Below are 21,782 nucleotides of genomic sequence, written 5' to 3' on the forward strand. Positions count from 1 at the left end.
GCTACATAAATAATTATTTGGAGGATTTGAATAGGTGTACTTCACTCCATATTATTTTCAGATACTCGTGGAACATTTATAAAAGTTGACCCTCTAAGAAAATCTTGTTAAAAAAATGTCTAAGTTTAAAACATCCTACATAGAAAATTTGAGGTCACTTTTTCTAAACATAGTTACAATAAAACAAGACATTAACAATAAAAGGATAGTTACCCAAACCAAGTATTTGGAAATTAGGAAGCACACTTCTCAATAGCTCTTGGGTCTAAGAGAAGGTCAAGTTTGAAATTACACACTCTTTAGAAATTAATTATGATTAAAAAATCCTCTGTATCAAAATCTGTGTAATATTGTCAAAGCACCGGTTGGAACAAAATGTGTTACTTTAATTGCTTGTGATATTAAATGAGAAAGATTGCAAGCAACAGAAGCAATCTGGAAGTTTAAAAAAATCAAAACACGTAAAAATAGAGCAGGAGTCAAGAATGAGTGAAAAGGGAGGGAACCTGGGAGGATGGAGGCATTCTCACTGGATCCTGACAACTGAGTGCTGACTTTCCCTTGTTAATCCCTGCCCATAGCCCCTTCGTGGTGGAAAGGCATACAAAGTCCACAAGCTGTGCAGGTGCCATAGAAGGCAAAGGGTGAATGTCAGGGCCCTCTTCCCTGCCTTATGCATGAGTAAGTGAGGCTTGGAGAGGAAGTGACCACCAAGTAGAGGCAGGGGAGAAACGGCACCCCTGACTCTGACCCTGGGCTTCAGCCTCTCCTCCTGGGCCAGGTTTTTGGAGGAGGCCACTGATGGCAGAACACAACATATCCTCAAACATTTTGCTGTCTCCAGTCCAGGCCTGGAAGGGCATGTGTGGGAGAGTTGCCAAATCTCTTTCTGGGATGTGTAGTGACAGCTAATCTGTGTCACCTCCCACTCTCCGAGGCTCACCTGCTTCTTCTTGCCTAACCACAGGGTTCTGGGCTTCCAGCTCAGCAGCCTGGGATTTAATTCCTGTGTGGGAAAGGTAACCTTTTGGTTTTCAGTCTTTAGAGCTGTGTATGCAATAAGTGTTTCATAAATGTGCTTGACTGACCAATGGACCACGATTTCCGTCTGGCCACTTTCTGGCTCTTACAGCTAGGTCTTTTTTTTTTTTTAAGAGATTTCTGATTTTAATGTTTCTTTCTTTTTTGAAAGATTTTATTTATTAGAGAGAGAGAGAGAGAGAGCATGCGAGTTGGGGGAGGGGCAGAGGGAGAGAGAATCTCCAGCAAACTCCCCAGTGACCACGGAGCCCAATGTGGGGCTCGATCCCACGACCCTGAGATCATGACCTGAGCCAAAACCAAGAGTCACACGCTCAACTGACTGAGCTATGCAGGCGCCCCTCCTTTTTGTTTTTTTGTTTTTTAAAGTAGGCTCTGAACCCAACGTGGGGCTTAAACTAGCGACCCTGAGATCAAGAGTCGAGTGCTCTACCAGCTAAGCCAGCCAGGAGTCCCGCAGCCAGGTCTTTTTACCCCAACTGGCCCACCCTCTTGCTGGATGGACAAGAGCACTTTGTGCCCTAGCCAGGCCATGCTTTGCACCACTCTCCACGCTTTGGCCACACAGTGACCTGTTCTTGGAACATCTTTTTGCTAGTTCCTGTCTGGAAAACTCCTATTCATCCTCCATCACTCTGCTTAACTTGGAAGCCTTTCCTGATTTGTCCAGAGAGAGTCTATTCTCAATCCCTTGTGATCCCCAGGTTGAGGTACTTGTCCCCCTTATGTTGTCACTACTTATTCCCATGCTGCGGTCCCTACTAGATACAGCTTCTTGATTCTGGAGCTCTAGTGTCTCGCTGGCTTGCAGAGAAGGTGCTCAAGGAATATTTGTTAAGGGGTGAGTCAGGGCATTAACTGACAAGACGGTCCAGAGTCTGGATGACTCTATGAAAGGAACACATGGGAAATTTCCAGTTTGATTTGGCAGAAGGTTATTTTTCCTTTTAAGCTTTTTCACCTGACATTTTTATCATGAAAAATTTCAAACATACAGAAAAATGGAAAGGATTTTTACCATGTACACCTATATACCTACCACTTAGATTATATCATTAATGTTTTACTCTTCTTGCTTTATGACATCTTTTTCTACCTACCCGTCCTTCTGTCCATCTATTAATCCTCTTATAATTTGATACGTGTTAAGTAGATGGCAGACATCAATACATTTCCTCCTGAATACTTCAGCATGCATACTACCTTTTTGGCATTTTAAACTAAAGCCATATTCCTTGTCCAGAAATCTGAAATTGAAATCCTAAATATCCATTCTTTGTAATAATAATGATAATTATTCTTGGAGCACATTTATAACATACAAAGTGATTTTGTAGGCATTTACTATACACGATAATTTTAAAAGGGAGATCTTACTCTCAATGTTTTCCAGTTGAGACAACTGAAATTTGGGGAGAGAGTGATTTCCTAAAAAGTCGCTGCCCGTCCGTGGCGTTCATGCACACAGGCTTCAGAGGTTCACTGAGCAGCTGCTGCACGCCAGGCCCATCCCGGCTGCTGGGACATGGCAGAAGAGAGCCAGACAGCAGCTCTGCTCCCCAGTGGTGCCCAGCTTTGTGCGGAAGACACTCACCCCTTCTTATAGTGATAGGGCAGCTGAGAAGGAGGATCAGAGCAAGTGGACCCAGGACTTCTGTCTCCACACCCCGACACTTCCCTCACTCTTTCCCCATGGCCTTCTGGAGGATGAGATAAGGAGGGAAGGCTCTTCCAACCCTGGAAGGCTAAGGCAGAGAAAGCCTTCGCTGTGACTTGTCTCCCTGTCCTCACTGCACCTGCCCCTGACGGGTCAGTTCCCTTTGACTTCCTGGGCCCTTGTATATGCTGCTTTGGTGGGAGATTTAGGAGTTTGGACTGGAAGAGGGAACCCTTAGGAAGCTCAGCACAGAGTCTGCTCCCTCCACAATCCCACTACACATTTACTGTGGACGTCTGGTGACTGCCATAGAGGCAACATGGCACCAAGGAAATATGGGGCCTTAAGCTCCAAGGGAAGGCAGAGAGGAGAGGAGGTCATATTTTTACTTTTCCTTCCTTCCTTCCTTCCTTTCTTCCTTCCTTCCTTCCTTCCTTCCTTCCTTCCTTCATCTTCTATACTCTATTTTTGGTAGGAGTGGGTGGGGATAGAGGCTTGAGCATATTTCCAGCTCGATGGGCAAGGAAGAAGCAGGTGATTTGATTGCAAGGTGGTGGAAGTCACTCCTTGTTCAGGCTGGAGGGGCAGTTTCCCGAGTGCAGAAAAAGGTTGACCTAGGATGAGGGCAGGAGGCAGGGAAGAAGACATAGAGGTTGATGAGCCAGTTAAACGTAAGCTAACAATTGCTAGGGGCCAGGGGGGTTTGCTCAGAAAGTCTTAGGCAAATGGGGTGAAGGGGAGGGATTGGTTTAGAATTAGGTCCACAACAGAGGGCTCCGCAAGATGCTGTGGGAGCGTGGTGTGCAGAGAGAGGTAGCCACAGTCAGCCTGGGAAGGTGGTGCAGAAATGGAGGGTGTCCCAGGCTGCTGGCTTGGGCACGGAGGGATGAACAAGCCTGGCCTATTGGAGGGGCTGAGTGGTGGGACGTTGGGGCAGAGGAGAGGATGTGGCAAGGGATGGAGCCAGATAGATAGGCACAGCAGGATTGCAGTGTCCTAATGTAGGAGTTTGCAGACAGATACCTGTGATTCAAGTAGCTCAGAAGCTGGGTCGCTGCGAAGATGTAATATTAGGGTGGGACTTGGCTTTGCCTCTTCATGTCTGAAATACTAGTTGCTCAGACAGGGACCTTAGGGGGTGATGAGACTTTACAGTAGACCCTAAAAAATGGGCTCTGGGTCAGGAGAGGAGATGGGTCTGTTGGTTGGCTGGGGCTGGCTGGTCTGGGATGGTCTTGGACGGGACAACTAGACGCTCTTCCACAGGGACTCATCCTTCAGCAGTCCAGCCCAGGCTTGTTCTCATGGAGGAGGCAGGGGTTTGAGAGAGGACATGTTCAAGGCCTTGTGCAGCCTAGGCTCAGAGTGGCACACCATGACTTCTCCCACATTCTGTTGGCCAAAGCAAGCTGCAAGTCCAGCCCAGATTCAAAGGGGAGGGGAAGCAGACTCTACCACTGGGACCATGCCGGCCTCTGTCTGCCCCAATGGCAGAGCCAGGCTGAATCTCTGCCCAGCTGCTCCAAGCTGTGCTCTTCCCAGGAGGGTTCACTTTTTCCAGGGAGGAGAAAACACTTAGGACAGAGAGAAGAGCAAAGGACAGGGAGCAATAAAGCTCAGGACGTGTCTGGAAAAGTTGAGACGGTTCATTTTGGATGACGTGTGGAGTGTACAGGGAGAACAGCAGAGGAGAGGGCGGGTGGGACTGGCTAGGTCAGTCCTCAGGGACTTTGGACTCAAAGCTAAGCTGCTTGGACTTTATCCCGCAAGAAGACACAGGAAGGTTTCTTTAAAAGTCAGATTTACAATAGTACAACTGCATACAGTAAAATTCACCCTTTATAGGAATATAGTTCCATGAGTTTTGACAAATCCCTATGGCCATGTAATCACCAAGGCAGGCAAGATGTAGAATATTACCATTGTCCCCAAGGGCTTCCTTGTGCCCTTTGTAGTCAATCCCCTCCCCCAGCCTCTGGCAACTATTGCCAGGATTTCATCCCTCTAGTTTTGCCTTTTTCAGGATGTTGTGTAAGCAGCATTGTGCCATATGTAGACTTCTGTATCTTTCCTTTGTTTTACGTGTGGCTCTTGAGATTGACCCACATAGTTGCATGTAGCAGTAATTCCTTCTGAATACTGACTTGTATTCCACTGTATGGATGTACCACAGGGTTTTTTTTAAATCCATTCCAAGGTGAGGGACATCTGGATTGTTTCCAGTTTGGGCCGTTTTGAATAAAGCTGCTCTAAAGTCACGTACAGGTCTTTGTGTAGACACATACTTTTGTTTCTCTTTGGCAAATATCTCCTGTAGGGTTTCAAGGTCACGTGGTATGTATAACTTTATAAGAAACTGCCAAGCTATTTCCCAAAATGGCAAACTATTCTGTGTTCCCACCAGCCATGTATGTGGGCTCACCTTGCTTCATATCCTTGTCAGTAGTTGATTTTGTCAGTTTACATGGAAGACACAATAAACAAACACATAAATGTGTGTTGGGTAATGACTGCTAGATGCAGTTTGATACACAAAGCAAAGGGTTCTTCTTGAAATGCCATCTTCCAAATGGCTCTGACGATGGAGCCAGAGTCTTCAGGGGTTCCCTTCAGAGGAAAGAATCAGAACAATGCAAGGGACACTAGACTGAGGTCAGGGGCTCTGGGCTAGAATTCTGGCCCTGACTCTGACCATCAGGGTAACCTCAGGCCACTTCTCTCCTCACGCTGGTCCTCAATCTCCCTCTCAGGGTGGGCTAGATGATCTTTTTTTTTATTTTCTTCGAAGATTTTATTTATTTATTTGACAGAGAGAGAGAGAGAGAGCACAAGCAGGGGAACAGTAGAGGGAGAGGGAAAAGCAGACTCCCCACTGAGCAGGGAGCCTGATGCGGGGCTCGATTCCAGGACCCTGGCATCATGACCTGAGCCACCCAGGCACCCCTAGATGATCTTTCAAGTGCTAGGATTTTTGTGCTTGAAGTTCTTAGAAACCAACTTGGGGCTCTGATAAACCAAACTAGGTGCGAAGGAAAGGAATCTCCTCTCTGGAACCAGGCTGTTTTATTGCTGGAGGTCATCTTCTTACCCAATATAGGATCCCTTGGGAAGCATAGCCAATGGGCCGCTGTTCATCAGCCCCCACCCTGGGTGCCCACCCAAGGATGGTGGCTCAGTCCTTCCCAGGGACCAGTTTCATGTTCTCTTTCTGTCTTTTCAAAGGGAAAGGATCACACCTTTCACCAAGGGGAGGTGCCCTCCGATGGTGGATTACAACTCAGATCCTATTCCTCAAAGCTGCATATGAAGGACAGCCTGTGATGACCAGAGGGCCCAAAGGCCTGAAGACAAGTTTGGGGATGGGAGGGTCGGAGTGGGGATCCGGAGCGTGGGGAGGGTCTTAGAGAAAGGACACATGGGAATGTCTGGCAGAGGGGAGGCATACGGTGAGATCACTTTTGCTGGAGACATCTTCCTGGAGGTCACGATGTCTGCCAGGACAGCCGGGGCCAGAGATCTTTTGATATGGAAGATCAACTATCTTGAGAATTCAAATTGGCTGGTGGCACGAACGTGGGAGCTGATGGACTAATGGAACCTCCTCTATTCTAAAGCCACATCGCTTGACTCCTTGATTATTAAAATCCAAAAAGAGGCTGAAAAGGGTAGCATATGTCAGAAGACAGCTGTAGGCCCCCTTTGGGAACTCTTCATCTCCATCCAGGTTGCTTCTGGAAGCCCAGCAGGGCCTAACACTACTATGAGGAGGCTGCTGGCCCCCAGGCCGCGTGCAGTCACTGGAAACAATCAGTTTCATCCTTGGAGTTCGGCCTTGTGGGCACACCAGTCTAGCCCACAGATGGGTCTGCGGGGTTGGTCACAAGGTCCTGAGCTACTTGCTTCACTGTTTTTTGTTGGTAAGAGATTGTATAGGGTGGCAGGATTGTGTTGTCCCTAGAAAAAAAGGAGGCTGGGACACCACAGCCTCAGCCACAAAACTCCAATAATGATGAGAAATACTCTTACTCTTCAGAGCGTGAGTGCCTTACGAAAAGCAGTTACTTTCTCACTCGTGTCAAAATGACTTTTTTAGAAGAAGTAAAACTGTCTTTATTCACAGACATGTTCCCTATGTGAAAAAAAATCCTGTGAATCCTCAAAAAAAGCTGATGAGCCAAAATGGGTGCAAACTAGATCTAATAAATCAGCTTAGCAAATTTTCAGGAAGTAAGATCAATATATCAAAATCAAGTATTTCTATATATTAGTGATAATAAAAAATTGAAAATCTAAAATGCCACTTACGATAGCCTCAAAACTATGAAATATTTAGGTATAAATTTGACAAAAGAAGTATAAGATGTTTACACTGACAACTACAAAATACTGCTGAGAGAAATTAAAGAAGACTTAAATAAAGGAGAGATATGCCATGTTCGGGATCAAAAGACTCAGTGTTGCTAACATATCTGCTCCCCCGCAAATTGATCTATAGACTCAATGCAATATCAATCAAAATCCCAGTAATTGTTTTTAAGTCGACAAACTGATCCTAAAAACAAGGAAATATAAAAGACACAAAATAGCTAAAACAACTTTGAAAAAGAGGAACAAAGCTGGAGGAATAGCATTACCTTATGCCATAGCATGAAACTGGTGTCAAGATCGACAGATTAAAGGAACAGAACAGAAAATGTAGAAACAGACCCGCACCAGTGGACAGCTGATTTTCAACGAAGATGAAAAGGCAGTTCAGTGGAAAAAGAGTAATCCTCTCAACAGATGGTGCTGGAATTATTGAATATCAATATGCAAAAAAATGAACTGTGACCAATGACTCAAGTCATATACAAAAATTAACTCAAAATGAATCATAACCCGAAATGTAAAACCTAAATTAAGAAGGCATAGGAGGAAAACCTTTGGACTGTAGATCAGGCTGAAATTTCTTAGATACAAATGTAACTATTTGCTATTCTATAGATCATACTTCAGTATGATATGAACAAATCATTAAATTCTTAAATTGAACTTAATTAAAATTTAAAAATTCTGTTTTTTTTCCAAAGACACTATTAAGAGAATGGAAAGACAAGCCATAGGCTGGGAGAAAATATTTGCAAATCATAGATCTGGTAAAGGATTTATCTCCAGAATATATACATTAGTCATTAAGGAAATGCAGATTAAAACTACAATGAGATACCACTACCCACCTATTAAAAAAGCTAAAATTAAAAAGACTGACCATGCCCAGTGTTGGTGAGGATGTGGAGAAACTGGAGCTCTCATACGCTGCTGGTGGAAAATGTAAAGTGATTCATCTACTTTGGAAAACAGTTTGGCAAAAAACTAATTGCACACCTACCATCTAATCCAGTCTTTCCTCTCCTGGGTATTTACCCAAGAGAATGAGAGCGTATGTCCATCCAAAGACTGTAATGTTCCCAGCCACTTTATTTGTGGTGGCTGCAAACTAGAACGAGTCCAAATGTCCATCAACAGGTGAATGAATAAACAACTGTGGTGTGTCCATACAAATATTGAGCCTGGCCAAATTGTACAGTTGAACTGTGTGCAGTTTATTAGATATAAATGATTACAGTTTGGAAGAAAATAATTAACAACTAAGAGCAATGTAGAATCCTAGATGGGATTCTGGAAAGGAAAGGAACATTCCTATAAAAATCAGTGAGAGAAAAATAAGGTCTGTGGTTTAGTTAATAACAGGATGCTGATGTTAATTTCTTGGTTTTGATAATTCTACTGTGGTTATGTGGAAGATGCTAATGTTGGAGGGAGCTGGGTGAGGGGGGCATGGGAACTCTAGTCATTGCAGCTTTTCCACAAGTCTAAAATTAATTCAAAATAAAAAGTTAAAAATATACACAATAAAACTTTTTTATTTTTTTTTTTAAAGATTCTATCTATTTATTTGACAGAGAGAGACACAGGGAGAGAGGGAACACAAGCAGGGGGAGTGAGAGAGGGAGAAGCAGGCTTCCCGCCGAGGAGGGAGCCCGATGTGGGGCTTGATCCCAGAACCCTGGGACCATGACCTGAGCCGAAGGCAGACGCTTAACGACTGAGCCACCCAGGCGCCCCACAATAAAACTTTTTTAAAAGATTGCTTTACCTTTGGGGCGTCTGGGTGGCTCAGTGGGTTAAGCACCTGACTCTTGATTTTGGCTCAGGTCTTGATCACAGGGTCGGGGAATTGAGCCCCGTTGTCAGGCGTGGAGCATGCTTAAGATTCTCTCTCTTTCCCTCTCCCTCTGTCCCTCTCCATCCCCTGCCTGCAGGCATGTATGCATGTGCTCTCTCTCCCTCTCTCTCAAAAAAAAAAGAAAAGAAAAAAAAAGATTGCTTTACTTTATAGAATAAGTACATTTTTTTCAAATATATTTGTTAGCGGTCATATTGCTGACACTCACTGTCAGCATAGAGCAGGTTAACAATTTTGGAATGCTTGCCTTTTTGTAAGAGAAACCTGTGTGACAACTTTAAATGAGGCAATTCCTTTACGTACTTTGTCTCGAAATACCAGTGCACTTTTATATGTTACAAAAGTCACGTATATGCTAAGAAGGGACATTCGGCCATAACGGAGTGAAAGATTCTCTGGCTGCCATGGAAGGCTTCTTTTCCATGGAAGGTTGAAGTGCCACAGGAATTAACATCCCTCAGGAGCTGTCCTCAAATTTGACTGACGGCGTTGACATATAAACACCCAGCAAACTCACTCCTTGTGGGATAGAACTCTGAGGTGTATGTTTTACTCTGGCTTTCAGAGTTTTCCCCACACAACTCAACTCCCCTTGCCCACAGTGGTAACCTGTCGACAATGCACACTTTCTTGGCTCTCGTCTCTTCCTCCACCTACTGCTGTTTTCTTCACCGCCCAAATGAATGGCTTGTGCCCAAATCCTTGTCTCAGGGTCTGCTTCTGACCCAGACCAACACAAGCACTGATATTTTTTTCTAGATGTGTCACCTTGCCAGACCGCTGGCTTGGGCATCTCACTTCGGAGACCACTGCTTTCCTCCACAACAGTAACTGTCTGCCAAGCTCCTTATGCACTGACAAGACAGCCCCATCCAGCAGAGGGCAGCCATGCCTGCAAAAGCATCCTATGGACGCCCAGCTGAAATCCGGCTTCCCTGTGAGCTTTGCCCTTTTGCCTGGGCAGGGCTATAAGGAGAGCCGAGGTTTGTTAATTGGGCTCTACTGAGGTGTCCCTTGACCTCTGGGGAAGGAAGGCAGGAGGGCTGGCCATGAGGGCTGGGCTCTTAGCTTTGCCCTGCTTGAACCTAAGTACAAACCCTGTTTGTGATATGTTGGACTAAAAGCTTTGGAGAAAAAGAGTTCCACGTCAGGGTAAAGGTTTGCCCACCGTCAATTCTAGTTCAATCTCTTGCAGTAGTCCACAGAAGACTGGGGTGAGCACTCTGGCACATGACATCCTTCACATCAGGATCTAGCAACTCCCTGGTTGCCTAGGAGGGTAGCAGTTTCTTCCAGTTGAATATAAAGTCCTGCCAAGTTGTGGGAAGCCCTGAGCAGGGCAAAAACTGCCTTTCATAAGCCATGTCACCAGACCTGTGACTCCAGCACCATCCTGCAACCTGGATCACAGGTAACATAACAATGAGTGGGCATCTCACATAGGCAGTCCTGTTGCAGCTAAGTAGCTGGTCATCTAATACCTCAGCATGATCAAGCACAGCTGGCTTTTTGCAAGAGGAAACAGGCTCAGAGAAGGGACGTTTCCCTAGGTTGCCCAGCACTTATGCTTTAGCTAACATAGTTAATAGGATGAGACTTTTCTTGGCTGTGTTAGGTTCTCAGTAAACGAGGGTGATGGTTTTGACCATCAGGAACCCTCTCCAGTGCCTTGTACCTCAAGTCCACAGTGACCTCAGGCACAACAGCCAGGCCAGGTGAGAGGGAAAGCCCCTCCTGTTCCGAGCTCACGTCCTGAATCCTTGTAATATGGGCTCCTCGCTGCCTGCCCTGGGCCTCAGCAAGCCTGGCCCCTGCTGTTGGCCCTGCCATGGTCCTTTGGCCCTAAAGGGAGTTTCACCTTCTCTAACCTGACCCTTGGAGCTCCATCCCTGAGCCCACCAGGAGCCCACCCAGAGTTGCTTCATTAGGACAAAAGATACTCCTATCACCCAGGAAATTCCAAGGGATTTAGGATTTACATTCAGAGTCAGGAATCAGGGTCAAAGGCCAAATATTAGAATAAAAGAGGTTTCTAGTGCTTTCATCACTTAGGAAATTACAAAGTTTTTTTTAGGAGCCCTGTGCCAAGAACTGGGGACAGAGACCACTATATATTTTTTCTATTACCTTGCAATGCCCCATTAAAAAACTCATTCCCTGGGACTGCTCCCTAGGGAACCCCGTGGGGAGAAGAGGTGATGGACAGAGCAGGATTCAACTATTTCTGGGTCCATTGGGTCAACAATCTTCACACCATCTGTCTTCAGCTGTTCAAGCTGCTATAACAACTTACCAGAGACTGGGTGAATTAAACAATATTTATGTCTCACGGTTCTGGAGGCTGACAAGTCCAAGATCAAGGTGCCAGCAGATCCCGTGTCCGGTAAGAGCCCTCCTCCTGGTGTGCAGATGGACATCTTGTATCCTCACATGGCAGCGATCAGAGAGAGGGCTGGATCTCTGGAGTCTCTTCTAAGGACACTAACCCCATCACAGGTATTCCACCCTCATGACACGCTTACTTCCAGAAGGCCCCATCTCCCAGGACCAGGACACTAGGGCTTCAACATCCCTAGCACCATTGAAATACCCCTTCCTAGACCTCAACAAAGCCTCACTCTTTTTCTCAACACACCCTGCCTGGGCAGTCACCTGAATAATTTGAGTAGTCATGCAAGATGAAACCTGTTAGACCATTTAATCACCAAGACAGGACTAGGAAGCCTAGTTTAGAAATATGCCCGCATTTAACTTGCGTAGTGTGATTTTTCACACTACTAAGCCAAGTTTGGAAAACAACTGTTGCTACTCTGGCATGAATGCCAATGTGTGGACACTATGTGTGTGGACTGAGGGTCTGTTTAAACTAAAGAGTGGCTCCGGTGGAAGGAAAAGCCCCGTCAGAGCCGAACACTCCCTGCCTCCCTTCTCGGCAGATCATGCCGTGAGCTCTGACCTCCCGCTACAGGTGAGGCCCAGCCACGGGGGCTCATTTCACTGCTTCCAGAGCTGGAGCGACTGTCTCCGCTGGTGCTGAGGCTCATTCCCTACTTCTGTGCTGTAAGATGAGCTACAGCTCTGTGTCCTTGTTTAATTTGTTAATAGCGTCCATGTGGCCTTCAGGCAAATCACTTGACCTTCCTTGAGCCTCACTTTCTCACCTGTAAAATGGGGGTGTAAACTGACCTGCTTCTAGTACAGGATGAAGATCCAATACCAGGGGCACATGGGTGGCTCAGTCAGTTGAGCGTCTGCCTTCGGCTCGGGTCGTGATCTTGGGCTCCTGGGATGGAGCCCCGCATCAGGCTCCCTCCTCAGCGGGGAGTCTGCTTCTCCCTCTGCCCTTCCCCCAGCTCATGCTCTCTCTCTCTAATAAATAAAATCTTAAAAAAAAAAATCCGAGATTGTGTGTCATGTGGCATTTAAGGCTTAAGATACAAATTCTATTTTAAGGGACATTAAAGATTTCTCGTTTAAGGTGAGTTCACAAAAATCCAGACTTGTAGGACTGAATGACTGGAAACGTCCTAAAGGGTTCTTCCCAAATAACCTTAGGATAGGACCCTCATGTCTCACATATTTTAGGAAAATGTCCATCACATATATCCATGTGTACCAAACTCAGCTCTTTTATCTCTGCTCATTTAGGCCTGACAACCAACTTGGGTGACTTTAAGAGCTCTAGCGAACACTCCCAAGTGGTAGTGACTCAGCTACAAAGCTCTATTTCTTGCTCCTGGAATAGGCCAGGCCAGGGCTCAGGTGATGAGCAGTACTGCATAGTTACTCAGGAATCCAGGCTCCTTCCAACTAGTGACCCTGCCAAAGCCTATGGCCTGGTTGTCACTGGCATCCAGCTAAGAAGGGGAAAGTGCCAGAACCTCATGTGGGAGGTCTTTCCCACTTCTGTTCACATCTCCTTAAGACGGGAGACACCTGAGTGCAAGGGAGGCTGGGGAAAGCAGCTCTAGCAGCTCGAAGAAGGGATTTTAGTGACCAAGCGGACAATCAGGACTGCAGCTCCTGATGACCACGTCTGACACCCTAAGAAGTCGTCCCCTCCCTGATCCGAGCTACCATCACCCCTCCCCTGAGCCCTTCTCACTGGTCGTCTGGCTTCTAGCCTCTCCTCCTGCGGTCAGCCCCATCCCATTCACACCTACGATATGTCACGTTGCGACCAGCGGCAGACGTCCAAAAACGGGGAAAAGTGCCCACGATCCCCGGCCCTCCTCCGTGTCATCCTTCAGCCCTTGCCCATGGTCCAGAGGGGGAAACCCACCGGCGCCGGAGCCCGAGCCTCAAACAAGAAGCGACGAAGGCTAGTCTCCAGGTCACGCTTTTATTTGTATAGAAGCAGCGGCCACACAGCCACGGGGACGTGTTCCTGACAGCAAGCACAGCTCCTGCGGCTGCAGGAGCCTGCTCGGGGACACTGGGGCCTTTCTCCTTGGTCCCCGCGGTCATGGGAAAAATAACGACACACCATGCACTGCCGCACACATCCCCCACCCCTTCCCCTTCTGTAACAGCTAATGAGATGATGCATCCTTCCAGCCAAAGAAACTGGCTGCAATTCGGATTCTAGAGAAAACCTTTGTGCAGCCAAGAAACTTGGGGCTCTGGAGGGGAAAGGCCTATTCCTTTACTTTGCACACACACTCACCCCAGTGCCAAGTTTCACTCCCCCTGAAACCACCACATGGATGGACAGGGATGGGGCTGGCTATGGGAAAAAGCCGCTCACGCGGCCTGCCATGCTTGCAAGTCTGCCCCTGTCGGGGCACCGTATGACAGAAACAAAACATAAACCTGAGGCTGCTGTGATCCCGAGACCCTCCCTTCCAAGCCCCAGTTTCCGGGTGAGATCTGTGAAGGGCAGGATTTTGGTCTTTCTAGGACTAAGGGCAGTAGAGGCTGCTAGCATCTCTGGCTACCCTCCCGGCGGCTTAGGATGGAGGCCCCCCTGGTGGAACGCCAGGGCCTTCTTGGCCGGGCCCCTCTGCTCGGGCTAACCATTCCTCCACAAGAAGTAGGATCATCAGTTTAGCATCGAGTGGGAAACGCAGGCGCCCACCAGGAAGCGAAGGCCAGAATTCACGTGCTCTGCAGACAAGCTGGAGAATGAGGTTTCTTATTTTTCTCATGCCCCCTCCAGAGGCCAAATGGGTAAGGGGAGGAGGGAGGGGGTGTCTTTGCCTTCTGAGTGTCACGAAGGTGCCCAGCACTCACGGGACCATCCGAGGACACCTGATAGTGTGCCGAGCCTGCAGGAGGATAGCCGAGCGGAGAAAGCCTGGCTCCATTGGGATTCTGGCAACCTGCAGCGACAAGACGCGGACCCTTCCCTGCGTGCCATAGGTGTCATTCTCTGAGCGACAGGAGAGCTGGCCTTGGACTGAAGGAAGGACCTTACAGCGCCCACACAGAGGGTTTATGTTTGGTCTGGCCTTGCTCGGCACTGCAAGCACACGGTCTAGGACAGTCCTGCACTCCCACAGTGGCAGGGCCTGGGGAGGCGAGGGGCCGCAGCTCTGAGGGCCAGATGACTTGCCCACGGTCGCACGGCTTGCTAACAAGCCAGCAGGGACTGAGAGCCAGCTTCTGCCTCCTAGTGCAGTTCTCGCTCTTGCTCTCAGCATGTCACTGCCTGGCACGGTTCACTCCATCCCAGCTCCATACACAACACACTTCCTTCTCAGATGCTGGGTCCTCAGCTGAGGACGGGCCGTTCCTCAGCTGGAGTTGCTTAACCAACCAGGCTTTTAACAAGTCGGGAAGGACCTAGGGAGGCTCCTTTCCTTCTGGAAGGGAAACGGGGCTAATTTTCTCTGAGCTTAGGATTTGTAAGGCACTGAAATTAACTACAGCTATGGGCGGGGGCGAATGAAGGGAGGAGTGGTTGGAGAAATCAAGCTGATGGTCTTTCCCTTGGGGCCCCACAGTGAAACTCCACACCAAGCCTCCATCTTCCTGCTTAGTGGGGTCCACCCCCCGCCCCGCTCCCACCCTGCCCCCCCCCCCCGCCCCGTGACTAGGCAGGCTCTGGGGCCCAAAAGAGGCACGGAGGGTCGGGGAGCCAAGGATGGGTGCGGGTGCTCCGGCCCCAGGTCAGAGCGGGAGCCACACCGCCTGGGCTGGGACAGGAGGCAGCCGTGAAGTGTCTTTGAGGACACGGTCTTCTCTGAGACCTGGGTGATGGCTGCGGTGGGCCCGCAAGCCTGGGCCGGAAGGAGGAAGGGGCAGGGCGTCCCCAAGGACAGCACAAGGAACTTTGGACTGGGACCTGGCTTTGGCACAGCACGTCTTGGGCCTGCCTGCCCCATCTGTTGCCCTCCGGAGACCCCGGGGAGGGAGAGGAACCTTCCTTCCGTCTGTCTTTGAGGGGTGTGTCTGGCCGACTGAAGCAATGGCGGGTGCGACTCTGGAGCATCCCCTCACCCTTCCAGCCAGAGCTGCACCCAGGTGACCTCACGTGGGGACTTCCTGGACTCGGTGCTGAGCGGAAAGCCAGAGTCAGCGCAGCTACGGCCCTCAGCACCTCCCGCCAGACCGCCACCGGACCCCGATGCCCACAGCCTGCAGGCAGGCACTGTGACCCCCCCTTCAACAGATGGACAGCTGGGTCCGGAGGGGCTGGGTGACTCGCCCAGAGTCACGCAGCTCACGGGGGGCTGAACTGGGAACGGGACTCAGGTACGTCTTACTCCAGAGCCCACGTCCTTTGCCCTCCACTCAGCTGCCTCTGGGAGCCAGGGCTAGCTGTCGAGGCAGTCCGGGTGGGATTTCTGGAGGGGGTTCTTTCTGGAAGCGTGGATCTGGGAGAGCAGTCAAGCTTGAGTGAAGAGAAGATGCCTCCTGGACCTGGGGACAGGGCCCACCCACATGTCTGTCTCTTTCCGGGCGGGCCCAGGCTCAGTGCCTGGCGGCCTTGCAGATTTTGTCGTACACCTCAGGGAAGGCGTCCTGGCAGCCGAGCCGCTCCCGAAGCCTGTGGTACAGGGAGCCGTCGAACATCTCCCAGAACTCCTCCCGGCTCATGTAGCAGTCGGCATACAGCATCTGGAACCTGGGAAGCACAGGATGGAGAGGGGAAGGGACCCGAGAGGCCCCGGCTGTGTCCCTGACGAGCCACAGGAAGCTCTCGTGGAGAATTTCTCGTTTACCCCCTGCTGACCCGGGGGCGGGGGCAGGAGCGCTTGCCCCCACATCCATAACCCCCCAAACTTTGATCATGGCCCCGTGTCGTCCGTTGCCCTCCACCACCCAGGCAGCTCAGCTTTCTGTCACTGTGGGTTCGAGACTTTCGTATACCAGGAATCATACAGTACTCCTTTTTCCTGGTTTTTTCAATCAGCCTAACTATTCTGAGGCGTGTCCATGTATTCAATACATCAAGGGTTTGTTCCAGGCTCGTTTCTGAGCTATGCTGTCCTGGGCCTCTGTGCCGCTTTCAGTCACGAATCCCTCCGTCCTCCGCTGAGCTCCTCCACCCCCGAGTAGCAGCCCGGAACCTATCTAAAACCACACCATCATCTGCCCTGGGGCGCGGAGCAGGGTGATCCTGGGGCTCTGGCCCAAGCACCTGGGGGATGCTGGTGTGCTCATGGGAGGGCTGTGAGGAAGAGGGGCGGGAAATCCCACCTCCAGACTTTCTCAAGGTACTTTCCAAACCAGAGGCCACTACGGCCCCACACTCCCTCGGCAACCAGTGGGGCTGGCTTGGGGCTGGCCACCTTGACCTTACTCTACACCCCCGGCAGCGGCACCCTGGGGCTGGCGGCCGGAGAAAGCGTGCCACGCTCTGGGCCACTCACCCATGCACGCTTCGGACGAACTTCTCCAACTGCCGCATGCACGACCTGGCTTCAAAGTGCTTCACGCGTGGCTCCCCATATGCTCCAATGTCAACATAGAGCTCGGCCTCATCTCCCTTGGGGTGCACCAGGCCCGGCTGGCTGGGCAGGATGAACGGGCACAGCCAGATGGGGTAGACCTGGGTGGACCAGGGAGAGGGGCGTTGGTGTTTTTTCTCCAACAGGTGCCAGCCTCATGGCGGGCCCGCTCCACCCCCACCCAGAGACCCCTCTCTCTGGCTGCCCACGGCTTCACTCCCAATCCCCGAGGCTATGGCCGACAGCGCCTCCACTTTGCCACGTTAGAGGACACAAATGTGAACAGTTCACAGGAGTGCTCAGCAGCAGCCCCCATGCCTTCTCTCCTCTCAGGGCCATCACAGAGCAGGCCCATTTTACAGCTGGGAACACTGAGGCCCAGAGGGTGCCGTCCCCGGCTCACGTGGATGTCATTGTGGAAGGTGTGCACTGCCTGCGACAGGCACTTCATGGGCACCAGCATGTCCTGCACCACGTGGTGCTGCTCGTACAGTTTGCGCAGGGTCTCGCCCTGGGTCAGCTTCAGGAGGGAGATCTTGGGAGGCACCATCCAACCGAAGAGGTAGCGGAAGACGGGGTTGTTGCCAAAGGGGATGATGTCCTGAAAGACAAAGGTTGGCGATGGCGAGAAGGGGCCAACAGGGCCAAGTACCTCCGTGCACCAGGGGCCAGGTCCTCGTTCAGCGTTCCATATGACAGGGCCCACTCCTCCTGTCTGGAGGGGAACGGTGGTACCCACAGTTTGCCCAGTCGGGTCTGGGTTTGAGTCTCAGCTCTGGCATTTACCTGCTGCGATGACCTTGGGCTAGTTACTTACCCTCTTTGAGCTTAGTTTCCTTATCTGTAAAACAGGATTTGAAGGAATAATGAGATACCACCTAGAAGGCACACAGCCCAGTGCCGGGAGCAAAAGAAGATAACTGTAATTGCTGTAGTTGAGGTCAGAGTGGCTGGCACACAGAAGGCATTTTGTAAATGGTCGAGAAAATGTTACTGAATGAGAAGATCATCAGAGAGCTTAAGCAATTGCCCTAATGTCACACAGCCAGGGGCCGCTCTCACTGGGGTGGGCAAGGTCTGGCTCAGGGTCATCCATGAGCCCACCGGTTCACAGTGTCTCCAGAGAGGCCTGCTCAGATTCCTCTTTAAAATGTTACTACTCCCCACCCCTCCACGCACAAAAGCAAATTCTCTGTCATCTTTCACGGCCAAGTCTGACGGCTAACCTCCGACCCTAGGCAGAATTAGCCACTTCTCTTCTCGTGCCTGTGGCCCTTCACAGCGCTACCCTGCCTGCCTCGCCCAACTCAGCCTCCCTGGAGACGCTCCTGAGCAGAGGCTGCTCTTCTTCTTCCGTGCTCAACCCACCCCCGGGGAGGAGCCCCCTCCCTCAGCACTGCTTCTGACAATACCCCATGCTACCCACCAGCTCACCATGGCTCCCACCTGCCGGCCATCCTGCCTGGTCACCAACAGCCAAGACTCTCGCCTCCCTCCACTCACTATCTTCCTCCCTTGCTCCAAGCCTGTCTTCCCGAATGTAAAGGAATGTCCTTGGCTTCAAGAATGGGGTAGCATTCTTGGAGCGAGCACCTGCGCATGAGCCGGGGGAGGAGCAGAGGGAGAGAAACAAGCAGATCCTGCACTAAGCGCGGAGCCGGATGTGAGGCTCCATCTGACAACACCGAGACCAGGACACGAGCCAAAAATCAAGGGTCAGATGAAACCAAGGGTCAACCGACTGAGCCACCCAGGCGCCCCCAAGGACATTCCTTTATTCATTAAACAATTATAAGGTGCCTATGAGGTCAGGTATGAGGTTCCACGCTGGGTGCTGGGGATAGCAAGAAAAATGAGACATGGTCCCTATCCCTGTCCTGCAGAGTCGACGAGACAGGCCACAGGACTACAGTGTGGGAAGAGCTGGGACAAAATGACGCAGGGCCCACATCAGACGAGGGGTCAGGGGTGGCTTCCCAAAGGAACCCAGGTGCTAAGCTCTGAAGCCCAGGGACCCTCCCTCTCTCCCCTGGAGCCAGCTCTCCAACTGGCGGCCCACTCCTAAGAGGGAGGGACCCATCTGCACTCAGCTCTGCTCAGCTCTTAGATCCTGGCACCTACACTGACGCTAGCACATGACCGGAGAACAAGGTGTGGCTTGGCTTTTATTGTTCCCTCGCTTGTTTTTGGAAAAGTCACACATACCCACAGCAGAAATCCCAGCCATCCAAAGGTTAGGCCTCCTTTCATGTCCTCACCCCATTTCCCCCCTGGGTCCTGACCCCACTTCATTCTTCCCCAACCCAACTTCTGTCCCCTCCCCAAAGGCAGCCATTGTTAGGATGATCTGTGTCCCTTTCTAGAGACACTTGATGCGCAGACACGCGGATGGGAGTACAGACCAACAGCTCACAGATGGTGGCGTCTAACAGCCTTGTGCTTCTCCCTTCCCAGAGTCTCGTGCGCAGCCAGCCAGGACACGCTTGCCCGTGGGTGCTACCACTGCCCTGCGGACACCCACAAACTATGGCTCCTGGGACAAATCTGGTCCACAAATAAAGCTCTACTGGGACACAACCATGCCCATGTGTTTTACACCCTGTCTGTGGGGGCTTTCGGGCTGTAAGGGCAGATCGGCCTCTAGAGAGACCCCATGGTCCACAAAACCCAAACGAGCATCTGGCCCTTTACATTGCCCTCCCGTGTGGACGGACCTTAATTGATTGAATCAGTTCTGTACGGATGAACATTTAGATGATTTCCAGACTATTCCAGTGAGTATCCTTTCTACATGTGTCTTTGCCCATTTACATCTTCATTTATCTGTAAAATAAATTCCAAGACGTGGAAAATTCTGGTTCAGTGTGTGCCATTTTAGTAGATATTATTTCAAGAGCGTGTGCCACATCACACTCTCCCAAATGACACCAGGGAGTGCTGTCTCCCCACACCCAGGCCAAACAGCGTCGTCAAAACTTCTGCCTCGCCTCGCCGTCATCCTGCGGGTGAAAGATGTGACTCCTGCAGTTTTGTTTTGCCCGGCGTTAACGGAGTGAGACCCATCATCGCTCTCATGTTTAAAAGCCATTTGTATTTTTCCCTTAAAAACAGTCAATTGTTAGCCAAAAGCATCAGCTAGAACCATTCCTTTCCAAAATCTCAACCTCAGAAAAGTTCAAGTTTTTAAACAGTGAGCTCCGACCTCCTCTTTTCAACCCTCTGCCTCCGAGTGACCCCAGGCCCCGTGTCCCTGGCTTTACTCCTGGCTCCCCGGTCTCTGCCTGCCCTTGCCATTTTCCTGGGTCCAGTCTGCTACTGGCCTGCTCTGCTCTGCAGGGCCCCACAACAGATCCAGGGGGCCGGGCCTGAGCCAGGACCCCAAGCCCCAAATGCAGGCCCTGTGGCAGTGGCATTAAAAAGAAACACCCGTCACCAAGAACCCTATCCGGTGCTACCTCCCTGTATTAGGCAACCACTTACACCGGCTGAAAAGGAGGACAGACAAGGGAAGGGAAAGAGGGGCTGCCCAGAGTCCTCTTTCCCTTCAGTCCTTCCTTACGCAGCACTAAGCCACGCTGGAGTACTGAGAGAAGGTGAACTTACCAGGAAGGGAGATAAACACAACTGAGCTCGTTCTGTGCAACTGGTCCACTAAGAATGAAACACATACTCACGAAGAGTTAAATACTCCTAATAAGAGATGAACAGTAAATTCGTTCCAATCATTTAACTTACTAATTTTTCTTTACTTAGAACGTTAAATAGCAAACTTAAGAGAGACCACGGGACTATATTTGACGGTACTCTTTCCCTGATTTTTGCAACAGGCCCTGCAGATCATGCGGCTGGCCTCGACCCCAAATATTACTGATTAACTGAGCTGGGCGAAGGAAGGCCTGGCCCCAGGGTGACAGGATTGGACCAAGAGGTTCAGCATCAGCCTAGGTCACCTGTGATTGATTCAAGAGTGGATTCAGCAAGGAGGAACCAGGGTGGAGGGCTGCCCGAGGGAGGAGGAGTTCACCCCCGGGGAGGGGGAAAAGGCATGCACACTTGACATTGTTTATTACCCCTTCTTTCTAGAAGTCTGGGCTTCTGCAAATCTACTGTGGTGGATGCCGTGGTGCTCCGCCCAGTTGCCCTGTGTGCAAATCTCAGTTGTAAGACACCCGTCCTACTAGACTCTTCCTTTCACCTCGGGAAGGACAGCCAGTGCTTCATGGCACAAAAATATAAGACAAACCTCATTATGAATCCTAGCTCTGTGGTTTAAAAAAAAAAACCCACAAATTCTTACTCCTGAAACCAATACTACATTATATGTTAACTAACTTGAATTAAAAACACAAAGCAAAACACCCACAGATGCTTTGCTACTCCTTTCTTCAAAAGAGGTGGAGCGTGATTTGCCTCCCCGAGTGGGGGCTGGACTTGCTCTCACAGCGTACAGCGGGGCTGGCGGAGTGTGAGGAGACGGGCCCTGCAAGGCCTCGAGGCTCCTCCTTGGTCTCTCTCCTGGACAGCTCCCGCTGCCCTGTCGTGAGGACACTCGAGCAGCCCACGTGGCAAGGAACGGAGGCCTCTTGTTAACAACCGTGTGAGGGAACCTTCTGGAAAACAGATCCTCCATCCCCGCGCAAGCCTGCAGACGACACTGGACTGCAACCCTGAGCCAGAGCCACCCAGATTAGTCCCTCCCCAATCCCTGCCCTCAGAAAACTGTGAGAGAACAGAAAATAAGAAGAAGAAATGGTCAGTTGTTTTAATCCTCTAAGTTTGGGGTAGCTCATTAGGCTGCAAGAGATAACTATACTCGATCTCTTCCTGAGTTGTGTTACTCTGGACAACCTAAGCCTTAGTTCCCCCCCATTTGAAGAATGGAACAGACGCGAGGCCCCACCACCCCGGGGCTGTTAGGAAGGTTGAGATAACGCGTGTGTGGTGTTCCGCGTCACAGCTAACA

General features: G+C 50.2%; 2 protein-coding genes across 5 annotated transcripts in view; one reads left to right on the forward strand and one right to left on the reverse strand.

The window, feature by feature from the left end:
* The window catches only part of LEXM (lymphocyte expansion molecule), a 37,868-nt gene extending 29,336 nt beyond the window's left edge, over nt 1–8,532 (forward strand). For all 4 annotated transcript variants that reach the window (XM_027572592.1, XM_027572566.1, XM_027572576.1 and 1 more), the window contains one exon: nt 5,921–8,532. In XM_027572592.1, the coding sequence (XP_027428393.1) occupies nt 5,921–6,005 (85 nt within the window). In that variant the 3' untranslated portion in view covers nt 6,006–8,532. The remainder of the gene's footprint in view (nt 1–5,920) is intronic.
* A 6,397-nt stretch (nt 8,533–14,929) lies between these two features.
* The window catches only part of DHCR24 (24-dehydrocholesterol reductase), a 28,647-nt gene continuing 21,794 nt past the window's right edge, over nt 14,930–21,782 (reverse strand). The window contains exons 7-9 of the mRNA XM_027570371.2: nt 17,223–17,420; nt 16,742–16,920; nt 14,930–15,993 (exon numbers count right to left, since the gene is read on the reverse strand). Of these exons, the coding sequence (XP_027426172.2) occupies nt 15,840–15,993; nt 16,742–16,920; nt 17,223–17,420 (531 nt within the window). The 3' untranslated portion in view covers nt 14,930–15,839. The remainder of the gene's footprint in view (nt 15,994–16,741; nt 16,921–17,222; nt 17,421–21,782) is intronic.

This window comes from Zalophus californianus, chromosome 4 (assembly GCF_009762305.2).
Source record: "Zalophus californianus isolate mZalCal1 chromosome 4, mZalCal1.pri.v2, whole genome shotgun sequence".
Taxonomy (NCBI): Eukaryota; Metazoa; Chordata; class Mammalia; order Carnivora; family Otariidae; genus Zalophus; species Zalophus californianus.